We start from the raw sequence: 19,312 nt of genomic DNA, 5'->3' as shown, positions 1-19,312 counted from the left end.
CCCCACCCAGTTACCCCTATTATTAGCATCATACATTAGAATGCTATATTTGTAATAATAAACCAATATTGACACATTATTTTTTAAAATTTTGTTTTATTTTTTTCCGTGTTCCAGAATTCATTGTTTATGTACCACACCCAGTGCTCCTTGCAATACGTGCCCTCTGTAATACCCACCACCAGGCTTGCCCAACCCCCCACAGCCCTCCCCTCCAAAACCCTGTTTGTTTCTCAGAGTCCACAGTCTCTCACAGTTCCTCTCCCCCTCCGATTTTCCCCAACAGCCTTCTCCTCTCCTTCTCCCAATGTCCTCTGTGTTATTCCTTATGCTCCACAAGTAAGTGAAACCATATGATAATTGACTCTCTCTTCTTGACTTATTTCACTCAGCACAATCTCCTCCAGTCCTGTCCATGTTGGTACAGAAGTTGGGTGTTCATCCTTTCTGATGGAGGCATAATATTCCATTGTATATTGACACATTATTAACGAGAGTCCATACTTATTCAGATGTCCTCAGTATTTTCCCTAATGCCCTTTTTCTGTTCCAGGATCCCATCTAGGATATGACATTACATTTAGTCATCACATCTTCTTAGGTTAGTCCTACTAGTGATAGTCTCTTGGACTCCTTGGTTTGATGACCTTGACAATGTTGACGATCCCTGGTCAGGTATTTTGTAGAATGTCTCTCTATTGGGAATTATCTAATGTTTTTCTCATGATTAGTTGAGGGTAATTATTTTGAGGGAGAAAACCATAGAGGTAAAGCACTATTTCATACCAAGGTTAAACACTATCAGTATGAATTATCATTGTTGATATGAATTAAACTTGGTCAGCTGGCTTGACCAAGTAATTGTCAGGCTTCCCCCCTTTTCACTTTCTGTATTCAGTGGAAGAAAGTCACTATGCACAGCTCCCACCTAAGTGGTCATGAGTTATTCTCCACCTCTTTGAGTATAATGTAGCTGCATGAATTATGAAAATGTTTTGCGAGGAAGATGTGTCCTTTCCCCCCTTATTAATGAATTTACTCAATCATTCATTTATAATACTATGAACCTGTGGGTTATTTTATACTTTGGGCCAATACTACTTCCTTTTGTTACACAGATCTTCAGCTTCAGTCACTGGGAGATCTTTCAGATGCCTCCATCATTGTTTTTGTTGTTGTTGCTGTTCTGTTTTGTTGGACACTTTCTTCCTTTCTGGCACTATAAGATACTCCAAATTCATATTGTATATCTCCTCCACCAGTCTGAGAATCAGCATTTCTCCTAGAAACTCTGGCGCTGTTACTGGAGAATAGCCCTGGAAGCCAAAATCTGCGTACTCGGTGTGCTTGCTGTTACCAAGTGTTGCTCCTGGACCCTCTCAGCTGATGGCCCATGCTGATATGGGCTGCAGGTAGGGACTTTGCTCCAAAGAGTAAGGAAGTACCTGTGTCCATACTAACCTGTGTATATGCACAAACCGTTAAGTGTTTCTTTACGTAGCCATCTATATTTATAGTAAGCTATGCATGAATTCTGCATGAATGTTGACGCATTCAATTCTAATCCATTACCACAGGGCTCACTCTTACCCCTTCTCTGTTCATCATTAACCTCCCACTCCCAACAACAGCCTCGCCCCCATCATCTACCGTCTATCTGCTTAATTGTTCCATTCCAGTATATGTACAGTGGTTTCAGAATTGTTACCTGTCCCCCCTGGGAAACAACTTTATCAACCAGAGTTCAGTGGTTATGGACTGTCACTCTAGTTTTAGTCTTACTACATTTCTAAAGTTACTAAGAGCAGCACTTTATTCCTTCGGTAAGCTTGATTCCTACTTTTGTAATACACATTTATATTCCTTTGTCGCATTTTATGTGCTATCCTGGGAACCCTCTCACCTCCTAAATAATTTTTTAAAATTTATATATATTAAATTTGACTCTCTGTTCTGTAAAGTACTATGGGTTTTCACAAAAACTTAGTGTATCATACAGAATAGTTTCACTGGCTTAAAAAATCCTTGTTCTTCACCTACTCAGCACTCTCCCATCCCCTGTCAACCGCTGATCCATTTACTGTCTTAGTTTTGCTTTTCTAAATTATCATATAGTTGAATATGTAATACTTGACGGTCCGACCAGCTTCTTTCATTTGGGGCTAGGGAGCTAAGATTCGCCCATGTCTTTAATTACAGAAAGAAAGTGTGGGGGCGGCTCCTGGTTGGCTCAGTCAATAGAGCATCGGACTCCTGATATCAGGGCCACAAGTTGGGTCCCCACATTGGGCATGGAGCCTACTTAAAAAAAAAACAGAGATCCATCCATGACCTTTGTGGCTTAATGCCTCATTTCCTTTTATTGCTGAATAATATTCCACTACATGAATGTGACACAGGGTTGTTTTTTTTTTTTTTTTTAATTTATTCACCTATTGAAGGACATTTTTTTTCCTTCTACTTTGGGGCAATAATGAATAAAACAGTGTTGACATTCATGTGCAGGTTTTCATGTTGATCTAGGTTTGCAAATCAGTTATAGGTAAGTATCTAGGAACACACTGCTAGATCACTAGTAAGACTATGTTTAGCTTTGTAAGAAAGTGCCACCCCTCTTTGTTTCTATTGAGGTTCCCAATTTGTTTCCTTCAAATACAAATGGCTTGTTTCCCTGGGGACTGTTTCCTTCTCCAGACTATATGCTCCATGAAGACGAGTGCCCTATAGATGCTTCCATCACTGATGTAGCCCCAGCACCTATCCAAAAGACCTTATGTAGTGGGATAAATATATGATTAATATCATATATGATTAGTGGATAAATGAAAGAACAATTTAATAAATAAACAGAGCATCAAGACTTAAAACTTTATACTGAGCCATATTCCTGTCTCGGAAATTCCAAAGTGCCATTTTTTTTTTGTAAAGATTAATTTATTTATTTATACTGAGAGAGAGAGTGAGAGAGGGAACATTAGCAGGGGGAAATGGGAGAGGGAGAGGCAGGCCTGCCACTGAGCAGCAGCCCGATGTAGAACTCGATCCCAGGACCCTGAGATCATGACCTGAGCCAAAGGCAGATGCTTAACCAACTAAGCCACCCAGGTGTCCCTCTTTTTTTTTTTTTCTTCCTGATTGAAGCAGAGTTGACATACAATGTTACATTAGTTTCAGATGTCAAAATGCAGCTCTTATTTTAAGTTTGGCAGATAAGTGGGATTGATACTGACAGTCTAAGTTCTGTAATGCATTAATCTCCATTCTCCCAGTGCAGGATCCTTCTTTTTCATGTTGATGAATTTAACATATTTGCTGTTAAAACTGACCCAGAGCCAAATGATTAAGACTTCTCCCAGATTTCTTCTGTCTTGCACTATATGGGTATTCAATGTATGTGGTGAATAGATAAGGTGAATAAAACGTATCGTGTTTTATACACCTTAATGTTTTCCCAACTTAACACATTTTAAATAATCACTCACTTTATATTTTACTCGATAATCCCCCTTGGGCCACTTTGATTTTATAGCAGTGTGAAAATGTCTGCTTATAGCCTTACAAAATTTTAATCAAAAAATTTTTTTCAGAACTGAAGATATTTGCCTTAGGGCTAAAATTAACCAAGACAAAAATTAAGAACAAAAGCAAATTTAGAATATAATCAGTGTTTTAAAAATGAGCTCAATCTGCCCTTCGTCTTCATTTATGACACTGACTGGCTTCTTACCCTATAATAGAATAAGCTGTAGTTGTGCCAAGATTATATTTACATTTCTGAGGTCCCAGAAAACACACCTCGCAAGCTTGGGGTCTCCTGTGGTTTGCAGTGTCACAGGGGACACTGGTTGGAAGGATGCATGTAACGATCACAGTCTGAACAGGACACAAATTCAGAGTTCGGAGCATTTTCACCAGCTGCCATATTTTTGCACTTTTTGAGTGATAACGTATTTTTTTCTACTCTCATGAGTGGGTCTGTTTGGATACCAGATTTCGAACACTATTTTCAGAGAGGACCCCGGCTATGCTGAAAGAGTCCCCCTAATTGGCCAAAAGATACCTCAAAATTCACAGAATTAGCAAAGGGAGTTCCACAATTAATTGAAGTGTCAACATATTTGAGAGCTATTAAAAATGAAGACTAGAGTTGGTTGGAATAAACTCGACAAGGCATGCAACAGAAAAGTCATTCTGAAACATTTCAGCATTTAAACGCAATTTTGATGATTTGGAAAGACCTGGAAGGCAATATAATTAATAATTATTAGGGTACTATTTGAGTTATTACTCACATCTCAAGTTGGAGCCAAAAACCCAATTGATTTTCAAATGAATTTCCAGAATTTGGACAAGATATTAGGCAATTAATATCCAGAGGGACATATTTCATAACAAGTCCTCATATTTTTCTACACGTCTACTGGCGCCTTCACTGGGCTATTTGTGGTTCTCTGATAATGCTTGGAATTAAAGTCTTTTTGCCTTTGTGCATATTCTCCTGTCCATGCACGATGCTCTTCCTTTCCCTACCTAAGCCAGCTCAGAGGAAACCTGTTTTACTGAGATCTTTCCAGAAACCCAGTCTCCCTTCCCCCACCCCAGACACTGATAAAATCTCCTTCCTTTGCGACTCCTTATTTCTATAGTTTCAGGTACCATATTAAGCAAATTAATCTTTTCTGTGAGCCTATCATAAGACTTAGCTTAAAGTGAACGTTCAGAAAATGTCTTTCGGGCCCTCACCACTTGCCTTTACTGACGGACAATACAAGGTAGGGAAAGAGAAGGATTTAGTCCACTTTCTTCCTGCTCTGGGGGAATTTTTAAACTTCTGAAAGTGGAAAAACTAGACCAAAAACTAAGGAGAAATTCTCAGACTCACCTCTTTGCCAAACAGAGAATACAAAATACCTACAATTGAATAAAATACTCAAAGTTTTATATTTTCAAGAGTAGGTAGTTATATAGAATGTTAGGACTAAAAGAGAATATAATCATAATTTCAGCTGGTAACTGACATTTAGCTCTTCTTCCCGCTGACATTTACACAGGAAAAAATACAGAGTTAAAGTCTATGAAGTCTCTCAGGGTCTACAATACCCTCTTCCTCCTGAGAGCATTCTTGTCTATTTATAGTGACATAACCAGGTGCAGATTACAAAGATCTTACTGGTTACACTCAGGCCGATGCCGTCCTGCTTTAAAAGAAAATAGGCTGCTGGCGGACTCATCCAGTTGCTTTTTCCGGTAACTGCCTGTGTATGTTGTTATGGAAGAGTCTGACCACCTCGTTTCCTTCTGCCAAGACGCTCCAGCCTCGCGTCTGATCAGATCGAACTCTCGAGAGCTGAGAGGGCTAAAGGGCAGAACGATTTGTGGAGTCAAGTAGAAGAAGTGCGACATGGCTCTGGATGCCAGCTTCTCAAGCCCTCTGCATGATGGACAATTAATTTCCTTTTGGTCGCAAGAGGTAATTGACGGGGCTCACCAAACTTTGTAATTCTGACTCTGGCGGAATGCAGAAGCTTAACTCTCTTGAAGTTGCCAAGCAACAGATCACCGAATTCCACAAATACAAGGCCCCCAGCCCACCCCCACCCCCCAAACTTTAACTAGAAAATGTGTAAGGTATGTAAGTTTCTGTCCTTTTCTGAGCCACACAAGGCTACAAACGATGGCAAGAAAGCAGGTGGTGGGCACCCGGGTGGCTCAGTGGGTTAAGCCTCTGCCTTCAGCATGGGTCATGATCTCAGGGTCCTGGGATCGAGCCCTGCGTAGGGCTCTCTGCTCACCAGGGAGCCTGCTTTCCCTCTCTCTCTCTGCCTGCCTTTCTGCCTGTGTGTGATCTCTCTTTCTGTCAAATAAATAAATAAAATCTTTTTAAAAAGAAAAAAAAAAGCAGGTGGCAACTGCTTTTATAAATAAAACAGTGAGTCCTAATGATGCTGGTTTAAGAGGTGGGAGCGAGCGATAAAAGAACAGTGCCAGGCATTCATTTCTTCTAAAGACTGGGCTCCAAGAGTCTGGAAGCTAAACGAGCCGTCTGTGACGTCAGCAAGAGCGAGCAGGTGACTCAAATAGCTTCTCGTGTGTCATCGAGTGGTGGTCCTCGAGCAGGCTGCACACGGAAGTCATCCCAGGAGCTGTTAAAATCAGCCAAAGCTCAGACCTCACCCACACCCCCAGGCCACCCCCGGAGATTCTGATTTAACTGGTCTGGAGTAGGGCCCAGGCACTGGTGTATTTTAAAAGCTGACTCCTGGAGAATTCTAAAGACAGCCAGGGTTCAGAGTTAAGGTCACTGAAATATCACTGGGAGCCTTTTTTAGGCTGAGGGGTGACAGCATTCAATCTTCCATTCTCATGGTTTCCTCCGTCCCTCATTAATAAATAGTCTAAATCTGTGTCCTTGGCTTGTCTGCCGTTCTCTGCAATAACAAACAATTCACCGACAAATCAGACTAGATCTTTCAACATTTGTCCTTTTATCAGCTCCTGGAGCAGGTCTCCACATTCTGTGCTCATGCACATAACCTGAGACCTTCTTAACGTTCTTAACTAAATGCAAATGTCATACCTCCTCTGGTTCGGCAACTCTACCAAGAGATCCATCATCATCATTTAAAGAAAAACCATCTCCATGGGAGTTTGGATCAGCACCTACGGGCATGTTAACCTTGCAGAGACTTCAGGCCTGCCTTCCCAGACTACGGAGATCTGAGGAAAAGCGCAGGAATCAGCATATGAACATTGCTGTGTGATTCCAATGCACCTGATCTTTGAATACTGGGAATATGGCTCCCGGAGCTGAAGTCGGACAGTCCTTTATAGTGAGGCTGACACACTATAGGCCATGTTTTTTTGAGAACAAAATTATTTGTAAATAATTGATAGCATTTAAAATTAGGGGTTTCTATCCTTAAAACTTTGCAATTTGGAACATAAGTGCCTTTGCCCTCGAAGAATTAGGCAGAGGTTTCAGACCCAGCTGCTTTTTCTCATGGAATTGGGGCTCTTTAGAGAAATCCAGATAAGATGAGAAGATGGAGATGCAGAGGGAAGGAGGGACCCGAAGACCCCGCCGCCTAGCTCCTTTCAGCCCACCCAGTGTCAGGTAATGACTGTGCATACGCTTCAACCGTTAGCCGTTCTAGCAAGAACTATGGTTTCACAGAAATCTCTGCTAGCAATATATATTACTTTGAGACAGGAACATGTATAGAACAGATTGTGAAAGATTATTTGTAGAAAACATTTTAAAATCTGCTTCTTAGGTTGTGTGGCAGTCTATAAACAAATATGTGATAAAATAAGCTCTTTAAAAAATAAAATTATGGCAGAAGTGTACTTTCTCATCACATTCCTGTTCTTTATGTTATTTTTGTTTTTTCTTCCCAAATCAATTATGATATCATTTTAACAACTCTAAGAACCTCAAGAACCAAGAGTAGTGAGGAGCGGCACTTGAGTGGCTCAGCGGTTAGATGTCTGACTCCTGCTTTTGGCTCGGGTCATGATCTCAGGGTCATGAGGTGGAGCCCCACATCGGGCTCTGTACTCCATGTGGAGCCTGCTTAAGATTCTCTCTCTCTCCCTCTGCCCCTCCCTCTCTCACACATGTACATTTTTCCCCTCTCTCTCCCCCAAAATAATAATAATAATAACTATTATTATTAATTTTTTAAAAAAGAACCAAGGGGCACCTGGGTGGTTCAGTAGGTAAAAAGCCTCTGCCTTCAGCTCTGGTCATGATCCCCTGGCCCCCCACCCCACCTGCCTCTCTGCCTACTTGTGATTTCTGTCAAATAAATAAATAAATAAATAAAGTCTTAAAAAGAAAAAAAGAAAGAAAGAACGAACCAAGGGCAGTGAAACCTCAAAATTTATGTGAAATTCCTCATATTGGGTTTAGGTAAAATTACAGCTTTGATCATCAGCCTATTAGATGCTGATCAAGTCTGCTAAAAAGAAGTCAGACTTCAAATTAGAAAATAAATAGAATAGACTGACTGAATTTATTATCGTAGTATTTAATCTGTAAAATCCTAGAATTCTAAGAGACTTTGCTCTTTGCACGCATTCTTTGTTCTCCTTTGTTGAGACGCTTCTCTCCTCTTGGACACTGATATTCAGTGCTGTATGGTCTGACATCCACTGAAAACCTCCCTTTGGAACTGAGTTATGGCAAGCTGTGGTGTCCAGTCCCTGGTATTTCAATGAGAGGAAAAAGCTTATCAAGAGCACTACTAGGACAATGAACTCTGGATGGTGAGTGAGAGTTCGTGAAAACAGAAGCTTCCTGAATGAGCGACCTCACCTAGTGAAACCAGCAGGTGGCGCACTGGCAGGTCGGTAGGCCTTGACCAGGCTTCCAAGCTTAAGCTGATTATTCTAATGAGGTTTTAATAGGTATTAATTAAAAGAGTTTCATGGTTAAATAAGTTTAGGATGAGTTGGAATAAATGTGTTTCTTTGCTGTAGGACTTGGTGTGCGTTATGAATCTTTCAAAGGGGACTGGATAGCGAGGCACTTCCTAAACTTACCTGATTGCAAAACTCCTTTTGTGGAGTGGTATTGCCCTTCTGTGCAACGGTCCAGGACTTGAAAAGTCCAGTGGGCTCTATAGCTAAGACAATGGACGGTCTGTAGTCTCTGGAATTTACTCTGTCTTGACTAGATCTCCAGCAAAACCACAGATAGCCTCACAAGAAGGTAGATTGAGGCAGTATTTTTCTTTTTCAACTGAGATGTAGCATCAAACAGGAAGGTGCACAAAAATACACTTGTGTACATCTATGTAACTTCTTGTCTCTGTCCAGTCAAAACAGTAACACATGTGCCGGTGTGCACACATGCAACCTGTAACCACCATCGCCGTTTCTGTCACCACAGACTAGATGTGTCAGCTGTACTCTGGAAAGGCAGAAATGTACGGATGCCATTCCAGGATGAAACCAGGAGGAAAACAAGTAATATAAAGGCCAGAAGAAGCAGAATTTCCTTGAGAAAGTGATCCCATATGAAGCTGAAGCTTCAATCTCAACAAAAATCTGTCTCCTCCCACAAGGTGCCAAATTCTGATATTTGGGTAAGTGTCGCCAACAGCTGAATGAGCATGCATAATGTGTTATAGTTAATAACTGTTTGAGTCTGTCAGTTATAATAATATTAATTCTCAGTCCTTGATCTTAGAATACTTTCTTCATACTTACCCATTCTATGATTTGGAAATTTTTACTAACTTACTGAGTGAAAACATGGTCTAATAGACACAGGAAACCAGTTGCAACAGGACTAGATGGAAATAAAAAAAAGGGTGAAGTGCAAAGGACCAGGAAAGTAAGGTGGATAAAATTAGTGAGGAGAAGACTGAAAGGAATGCTCTTTTGGCTTTTCTTTCCTGAAATTCATTTTTGGTTATGCTTACTCTTTGAAAACAGAAACTGATTGAAAACAGTGTATACTCTGTGATCACGGTTTTGTTTAATAAAAAGTATGTATGTGTGTATATGTATTTATAAGAAAAGGCTTAGGGGGCTATATATAAAAATGTTAGTATTATAGCTGAGTGGGAGGATTATATGTGATTTTTATATTCTACTTTGCTTTCTTTATTGTCTAAACTTTTTACGGTGCATGTATGTAACTGATAACCATAGCCCAGATGTTATTTACAAAAACTAAAACAAAGGGAATACATCCATATATAATCAACCTCTAAATCTTGCAAAGAATGTCTTTCAGGTTTACGATGATTTTTCTCTTCCATATCTCTCTAGAGTCCAGACCTTTAAAACAAACAAAGAAATAAACAACTCTAGAACAAAGAGATTGGAGTCAATTCAATCAAATATGATGTTTCTTAAACTTTCTCTTCTTCTAGTTCTGGGTCCAGTAATCAGAATTAGGGGTGTGTGTTGTGGGGTGGGATGGGGTGGAATATTGGGAAGAAAGTAGAAACGGGAAAAGAGCCGTTACATAGTAGACCCCAAAGTGATGAGACTTGAATTAATGGTTGCTGGTCTCCCAGAAAACCCTGTCTATACATAGGTATTCATGAGGAGGTAATCTAGAACGTGTGCCTACACTAACAAACAAACAAAAAGACTCATGATAATTGAAACTGAAAAATTGGCCATAATAACGGTCAAGATTTTTTTGATATCCCAGTGGTACCTCCTGGGATCAATATCATATAATGATAGTTGATTTCTTCAGCTCTTTGAAGGAGGGTGTGGGGGAAGTAGAAAGAAGCTGAACTGGCCCAACTTTCTGATCCTACAAAACAAAGACTTTGCTGTATAATCTCTTTGGACAATACTCTTAGTCTTAAGTTGAACACATTGTCAGGATAATCAGAAGTCATTTAGAAGAATACCCCAAAGGCATTTCAAACTTCCATTCTTGCTTAGTGACCTGAGTCTTAGGAGAGTCTCATGTATATAATATGCATGATAACTGGTTACAAGGAAAAAAAATAACTGGTGACAAGAGAAGCAAATACTATGCTCTAGACCCTTTTCTCAGCCCTTTACACACAATCCTTTATCTAATCCACATAACAACACTATGAGGCAGGTACAGGTTTATCTCCACTTTACGGATGAGGAAACCAATCCACAGAAAGTTTACCCACTGTCACACTGCTAGGAAGTGGCAGAACTAGCGTTTAAAGTCAGCAGTCTGAAACTTGTTGAGACAATTACAGACCACCCAAAGCTACATCTCTAATAGGTTTTACAACCCTCACCTATTGTCATCTACCAGTCTCTGCCCAATGCCTGCTGCTGTCCCAATGCCTGGTCCCACACCTGCTGACTGCTTTCCTTCTCATGAATCCCGTCCAAAAGCATCCATCACAACCTGTATATTACTGACTTCCGTATTCAGAGAAGCTTCTAATCAATGATCCAATAAATGTACCCTGCAGAGAAAGACCAAAAAAGCATAGTTTTCACTTTTTTAAATGAACTACCTTGTGTTCCCAAGCTGAGATCATAGAATTGTTTATAAGGAAGTGAATCGCTTCCTATTACACACATTATTTAAATACCTTGAAGATTCTGAAGACAAGTTTAAGAACTTTACATCAAATCTTGTCAATTAAGTATTAACATACAACGGGGTACCTAGGTGGCTCAGTCAGTTAAGCTTCTGACTCTTGGTTTTGGCTCAGGTCATGGTCTCAGGGTCCTGGGATTGAGCCCTGTGGCAGGCTCCACACTCAGCAAGAAGTCTGCTAGTCTCTCTGTCTTGGCTCCTTCTGCCTGTCCCCCACCCCACCCCTGCTCACTCTCTCTAAATAAATAAATAAATAAAATCTTTTAAAAAGGATATTAACATGCAAAGCCCTCGCAGCCTCAGAAATATTCCAAGCTAAGAAGAGGGCTTTTAGGAAGATATCAGCCATGCATATTTCCTAACTGGGTTTCTGAAATACTGTTAAAAAGAAATTAATCTTAGGGGATTCTCGTTCCTAAATGGTTGGAAACAAATAACAGGTTGATGAACTCACAGCTTAAAAAAAAAAAGGAATTCTACCAGGGATAGGGTAGGTACAAAATAAAGTTACTAAAATGATCGGTTAATATAAACATGTTGGCGAACAAAGACCGGAAGAGAAACCCTCTTTAGAGTTAACGGACACATCTTCTTCTTCCCTCCATCTTCAACAAAGGGAGTTTGTTTGCTTATGTTGTTGACTTAGTCAAATATGAATCCGAGTTCTACTTCCTTTTCTTTGTTACTAAATGTCACTATGCTCTGACTTGGTGTCCACAGGTTTAGAGATATGCAGGAAGGAATGTACACAAGATCCGAGAACTGACTACCCTAGAACAATCAAGATTAATGCTCCAGCCCACCTCCTTTGGACACTTAGTCTGCATGACGGCAGATTTGTAATGTGCACGGGTGTTCACAGGCCTCTTCCAGCATTTCCAGGGTTATGCGAGGAAATGTTCTGAGCTAAGAGACATACAACAATATTTAGTCCTACAGAAATGTGGGTATCCTGATAGACGCAATTTTCGGGTATGCTGGATAACTGGATTAATTCCATATATTCCTGCCCTTTGATTTGATTCCTGCACATTCTTTGTAGGGGCTGTTCAACATGTGACTTTGTCTCTCTGTCTCCGTAGCTATGTATGAGCGGTACTCAGAATTTGTTCATTCATCTATTCACTCAATAAATATTTATTGTGCACCCACTGGGGTCCCTGAACACCGCCATTTATAATTTTGTGCCATATTGGTTTATTCCTTACAGATGATGATATACACACACCTATGGCATTCTTCCGTCACACTGGTTAGGATTCATTCACTGATCAAGAGCGATTTCAGTAGGGAACTATGTAAAGAGGCAGCGCAAACTTCATACAAATCTAGCTGGGTCCATCTTCTAAATACCGGAAAGCTGGGAGGTGGTGGGGGAATGGGTGAGGTAGATGCTAAGGAATAAGGAGGGCACTTCTTGTGATGAGCACCCGGTGGTGTGTGGACGGGGAGAATCACTCTGTTGTACACCTGAAACTAGTGTGTTAACTAACTGGAATTTAAATAAAAACAATAAAAATAAATAAATAAATGTTGGAAAGTAGGTAAGGAACTTTTGTTGTTACATGTGCAGTGAAGGAACTTTTGTTGTTACATGTGCAGTGAAGGAACTTTTGTTGTTACAAAGACCTATTATAATTTCTCTGCAAATTATTAAGGTTAAATTATTCTGAGCTAAAAATTTGTACTGCCAGTGCAAGCTGATAGGACTTGATGCCAGAGAAGTTTAGTACACATTACAAAAAGCTGAATAGAACCAGCAGGAGTTTGTGAGGGCAGAACACCTCTTCTATACTCTACCCCTCTGCACACTGCGGTGAGTATCCGACGTTATCTCCTCAAGGCAGGGAAGCCTGGAAGGGGCAGACATTTCAGATGGCTTTCCTGTTGCTCACGAGGCTAATCGCCTTAGAATGCCTCTGTACTTTCCTGAATTCCTCCTAAAGAACCCAGCCTCCCAGACTGGTGAAATGTAGGTCCTTTGGGATGATCAAAGCCAATACTGAGTTCGTTGCCGAGGGAAGATAGAAATTGGGGAATACCAACAGAAGCAAGTCATCTTCACAGAGAAACACGAGCTATCTCTCGTGTTCCTTTTGTCGTATGGGTTTTCAAGGTATTGAGAAAAGGCAGAACTGGGCGATCAAAGGACATGTGACTTGGGGTGGGGAGGAGTGTAATAAAAATTTTCATAGAAGCTTCCCTTTCTGAGTTAGGCTCAGACAGAGGTTGACAATTATATTAGTTTCCTCGGGCTGCCCTAACAAAGTACCACAGACCAGGTGGCTTAAAACAACAGGAATTTACTGTGTCTGCTCTGGAGGCCAAGAGTCTGAAATCAAGGTGTCAGCAGGGACCTTGCTCCATCTGAAACACGCCAGAGTCCTCTCTCATCTTTTCCTAGTTTCCGGTGGTTTTCCGGCAATCTTCGGCGCTCTTGGCCATGCAGCTGCCTCACACAAACCTCTGCCTCCAGCATCACTCAGTGTTCTCTCCCTGTGTGCCTTTGTCTTAGATTCTCTTAGGAGGACATCAGTCATATTGGGTGGAGGCCCGTCTGACTCAAACACGTTGTCATCCTAGCTAATCACATCTGCAGCAACCTGATTTCCAAATAGGATCATTCAGAGATTCTGGGGATTAGCACTTCCACACAGCTTTGTAGGCGGCAAATCCAAACTATAACAATGATGGGATATGGCAGATACTATATCCCATAGGACAAAAAAGCGTTTTGAGATTCACTGAGTAAAATAGTCTTTATTTCTTCTATTATTCTGAGAGCCCTAAGTGACTAAAACTAGTTGGTAAAGAAAGTTTCCAGAACCAGCAATATCACCAGTTTTAAAAAGAGGTGGTGTGATTCCTAAAGTTTTTATTCTACATAAAGATGCAGTATGTGTAACAAATCTCTGGTAAACAGTGACATTTCTAGAATTAAGTAAAATGATTACTAAGGATGAGCAGGAATAATTCAAAAGATTATGGTCAACAGGCAATATATTTTCCTAACAGCTTGTTTCTAATCCATATATTAGATCACTGGGTGAAGAGGTGAGGTAGATTTGAGTCTGAGTCATACTGGCTACTTAAGCAAGTCACCTCACCCCTCTGAAACTCATTTCCCACCTAAGTTATATACATAATTTGTTTGGTGGTAGAAGCATACATTGCTGCCTGGTCACCCCATAACCCCAAGAAACTGTGACTTACAAACTGTTCTTGATGAAAAAGGAACCATACATACACTTTATTCCACCCCAAAACACAGGTTGAGGTGGACAACTCATTCTGGGAAACATACCTACAGGTTTCTTTCGATGACCTCTGTTGCCTCCAAGAGATGAACAGGCCAATCATCTTTCTGTCAGGAATTTAAAATTGGGAACCAAGAATCTATGATGTGTTAATGCAGGAACTAGAGCTATAAAATAGTGAGATATAATTGGAATAGAAGGGGCCTTGATGGTGTGTGTGAGACAACAGTTATGGAAAAGTAAAGTCTAGAATGGTACAGAAAAAAGAAGCGGAAGAGCCTGACACTTTCTAGCTCATGCAAGAGGGCTGCCTTCATTCTTTTTGTTTTTGGTCCTCTGTTGTTGGAATACGACACAGCTCTATGTGGGTTTTTCTTTTCATTTTTGGCATTCATCCTGTCCGGTGTTCTCTGAGCTTCCTGAATCTGTGGTTTGGTGTCCACCATTAACTTTGGATAGTTCTCCCGCCGTTAACTTTGGATTAACATCTCTTCTCTCTTCTCCTTCTAGTATTTCAGTGGCTTGTATATTGCATCTTTCAAAATGGTTCTCGAACGTTCTGTTTTTTCATCCTTTTTATCTTGCATTTCAGTTTGGAAAGTTGCTCACAGCCTATTTTTAAGCTTACTGGTCTTTTTTCTTGGCCATGTTGAGTCTACTGAGGAACCCATTGAAGGTATTCTTCATTTCTGTTAGGGTGTTTTTTATTTTTCCTAGCATATCCCTTTGATACTTTCATAGAGTTTCTGTTTCTCTGCTTATATTAGCCCATCTGTTCTTATCTGTTGCCCATTTTCCCCTTAAAGCCTTTATTATCATAGTTATCTTCAATTCTCTGTTTGATAATTCCAAAATCTGCGCATATCCGAGTCTGATGACTCCTTTGTCGCTACAAACTTTTTTTTTCTTGCCTTTCGGGCGTGTCTTGTAATTGTTGAAATCCGGCATGATGCATTGAATAAAAGGAACTGAGGTAAACGGGCCTTTACTATGAGGATGTATGTCAAGATGGCTAAGTACTGGGATATATTTCATGTATGCTGTAGCTGTAGGAGCCAGAGGCTACAGATTCCTCTAATTTCCTTATAGTTGCCTTCCCTCTTGAACCTGGGCTTCCCTAGGTGGTACTCCTCCTCCTCAGAGTCTGTATCTTGCAACTCTTTCAACTGTAATTCACTGTTACTTTACCAAAACCCTGTGGGTGTGACAATAACATGGGGGATGTAGGAGTGTTCTAGATCTTATGATTAAATATTAGTCTTTTAAATATTTAAATATCAGTCTCCTGTGTCCTTGGGCTGTGACCTTTACAAGTATTTCCCCTGTAGTGTAGCTTTCCGTACCCCCACTCCCTACTCCATTCACCGGCTACAGGGTTTCCAATCTATTCCCTTGAAGACCTGACCCCTGTTTTCTATGTTCCCCTACCCACATTAGATGAGGAGAAACAAAACAAAACTAAACAAAACGAACCCTAGGAGTTGGGAAGAATGTTCTTATCCTAGCTGCAAAGTCTTTTCTCCTGGAGAGTAGACCTTATGGAGAAGATCCTGGGCGTTACGACACGCAATTACTCTTCCCTTTCTCCTGTCAGAACCATAAGGCATTTTTCTTGGGTCTTCACTGTGACAACACAGTTCTTGCAGGTGAAGTCCATGGAAGTGTGTGGGCCCCTATAAGCCCGAAGCCCCAGGAGTTTCTCACTCTGCCATTGCATCCCACTCAGACTTCAGGAACTGTTCAGAGTCACCACTAAAGCGTTCCTACCAGTTTATGGCTCTAACAGTCTCTGCTCCAGATAAGCAGACCCTGGCGCTCACTCCCTGGATATCCTTGTGTCTCTAGATTTCCGGGTGGTGGTCTCTCTATAGGTCCAAAAAAAGTGATTAATTTTCAGTCTGACCAGCCTTTTCTAGGTTGTAAGGATGAGAGCAAAGACTTCTAAGTCCTTTACATGTCAGAGTTTAAATGTAAGTCCTCATGATTGCCTCCTTTCCTGAAGGCTGAACTTTGATTTCTGTCTCTGGGTTTTTGTGAGATCTCCATGTTTAAAATAAATCTATCTTCTCCTGAGTTTTCTTGTGTAGGTCAAGCATGCAATCAAAAGACCCCTGTCTAAAATGTATTGCCTGCCATGAGCTGCAGCTTCTCCAATTTTATAAAGGGGTACTTAGGCTAAAATAACTCTAAAATCTCCCACTGATCAGATATAAAAGGGAAATAATACCTATAAGATTCCACACTTTTTAAAACTATTCCTCTTCAGGGTACTGATCCTTCTTGTTTTCAGATTCAAGGAAGGGGAAATGCTCATAAGACTGGATTAGGGAAAAACATTTTCAATAAATAAGAGTGGTAGAGCCACGAGTTTGAATATAAGTGAGAGCTGCCTACATGAACATCACTTGTGTGTTCTGGTGATATATGACCAAAAATTGGGTTAATAATTAACCATTTTCACAAAAATTGCATCTTTTTTTTTTTTAGAAGATTTTATTTATTTATTTGACACACAGAGAGAGATCACAAGTAGGCAGAGAAGCAGGCAGAGAGAGAGGGAATGCAGGCTCCCTGCTGAGCAGAGAGCCCAATGTGGGGCTCGATCCCAGGACCCTGAGATCGTGACCTGAGCTGAAGGCAGAGGCTTTAACCCACTGAGTCACCCAGGTGCCCCCAAAATTACATCTTTTAATATAACACATCAATAACATTTATTTATATCTCACCTTTGTCCAAAACAGACAAAACAGATGAAAGCATCTATAGTAGGGGCACCTGGGTGGCTCAGTCAGTTAAGCTTCTGACTCTTGGTTTCGGCTCAGGTCATGATCTTGGGGTCATGGGATTGAGCCCTGCATTGGGCTCTCTGCTCAGTGAAGAGTCGGCTTAAGATTATCTCTCTTCCACTGCCCAACACTTCCCCAGCTCTCTCTCACATAAATAAATAAAATCTTAAAATAAAATAAAGCATCTGCAGTAGACATGTTTTTGGTCTGTCTGGCATCCTTTGCCACGGAGATGAACCTGTGATATTTCAGGTGGGTCAGTCTGAGGGCTTCCCTGAGATTTGCAGAATTGGATCTATGGAGAAAAGGGAAGCTCTTCCCCTGAACCCAAGTGCTGCTGGCTGCCACATCTCCAGCTCTGTGGAGGAAGCTGGGAGAAAGGAGTCAATACGCAGAGGAGAAGAAAAGAGACATGGAGAATCCTGGCAGCATATATGTCCCTGAACAGCTTGCTGAGCCCCTACCCTCCTCCATGTATGATTGGATGAGCCAACAAATAACTCTTTTTTTTACCTTAACTAATAGCTTTATATTACTTCTGGCCAAGAATCTTGGCTAATATAAAAGCTGATATTAAGTTTCATTTTGGTTTGGTTTTTAATATCTAAAATATGATCTTCAAACATAAGCAGAAAAGTCTACTGGAAAATATACCTTGAAGCACCAGCTTCCAAAAGAACAAAATCTAGGGTAGGAGGTTACAGAAGAAAGGCCTTAAATATGAAACACTGCACACGATCTTACCATCTGGATTAATGTACAAATCTACCCTGTACCACAGGGATATCTATAAATGAAGATAATATCTGTCATGAAACTATCTTATAGAAAGTATGCAGTGAAGTTCATAGTGTGCTTTGAGCAATTTGGAAAATAGTATTTTTAAAATCTAATGTATATGTCACATTTAAGAACAATAAATTTAGATACATTTCTTAATATTCCTGTTGCTCAATTTCTTTTTCTTTATAATGGGGGTAATGCCAGAAAAATAAATAAATAAACAAACAAACAAATAAATAAAACGGGGGTAAATAATACCTCTCTTGAAGGGGTGTCGACAGAATTAGCAATCATATATATAGGAAGCTGGAAGACTGTGACTCAACTTAAGGTTGATCTGCTAGAAAAGGAGGGACTGCCAACTAACTACCCAAGCCTCTTTTGCAGGATTTGACAGACATTCTGAAAAGGGGACTTGTGAAGGAGAAGTTTTCTGCAAAGATTATGTGTGTGTAAGTCCCAGGGGAGGAGACAGGAGAGCTAAGTACAATGAAAATCGGTATGGTTCATTGGTCGCTACACCAGCCCACAGGACCAGCCCCCAGGAGGAGAAAGACAAGGATCCTGTTCTCTGGGAACACAGCACTATTTTGGAAACTCAAAGAGTTTCCACAGTTTGGGAACATCTAAGCAAGGCATTCTCCTATAAGGTAGAGCAGCAACTAAAATAGTGGAGGCCCAACGGAAGCCTGAGGAGCACACTGTACCCAAGAGTGTGAGCTTGTTTGTAGATCAGTGAGGAACCCCTAGGACTTCCAAATCTACTTGAGAAGAGGAAGACTTTCCAGGGGACTGAGATCCTGGATGATATGATGGAATCTCGATTCAGCAAAATTTGAGTGTAAAACCTAGTATGATTTTATTCAGAGGAAAAGAGAGCTCATCCTTGAAATAGCTGGGTTCTGTATGTAACAAGATTTGGCATTCAAGTAGGAGCATGATAAATGGCTTCAATTGTCATCCTAAGATACCTCTCTGTGGGCTTTTAACCACACCTTACGATTGGCCTAGCAGATGTCACAGAGCTTTGAAGATGAGGTCACATGATTTCCTCTGTGTTAGTTAAAAGCAACATTGAGGTGCACCTGGGTGGCTCAGTGGATTAAGCCTCTGCCTTTGGCTCCAGTCATGATCCCAGGGTCCTGGAATCTAGCCCCGCATCAGGCTCTCTGCTCTTCGGGGAGCCTACTTCCTCCTCTCACTCTCTCTGCCTGCCTCTCTGTCTACTTGTGATCTCTGTCAAATAGATAAATAAAATCTTAAAAAAAAAAAAAAAAGGCAACATTGAGATGAAGCATTAAGCCTTGCTGTGGGTGAAATAGTTGACTTTCATGTGCCCTCACCCTCTCCCATCAAGAAGCTGAGGTGGCTAAGCAAAGCTAATTGCTCTGGGATACCTGGGTGTCTCAGCCAGTTAAGCATCT

General features: G+C 40.8%; 1 protein-coding gene across 1 annotated transcript in view; it reads right to left on the bottom strand.

Annotated features, from left to right (window-relative positions):
* The window catches only part of C1H4orf51 (chromosome 1 C4orf51 homolog), a 32,213-nt gene extending 26,810 nt beyond the window's left edge, over window positions 1-5,403 (bottom strand). Inside the window, exon 1 of the mRNA XM_059410228.1 lies at window positions 5,171-5,403. Within this exon, the coding sequence (XP_059266211.1) occupies window positions 5,171-5,403 (233 nt within the window). The remainder of the gene's footprint in view (window positions 1-5,170) is intronic.
* Window positions 5,404-19,312: the final 13,909 nt, after the last annotated feature.

This window comes from Mustela nigripes, chromosome 1 (assembly GCF_022355385.1).
Source record: "Mustela nigripes isolate SB6536 chromosome 1, MUSNIG.SB6536, whole genome shotgun sequence".
Lineage (NCBI taxonomy): Eukaryota > Metazoa > Chordata > Mammalia > Carnivora > Mustelidae > Mustela > Mustela nigripes.
Note: the sequence above shows the minus strand (reverse complement) of the source record. Positions and strands in the feature narration are given on the sequence as shown.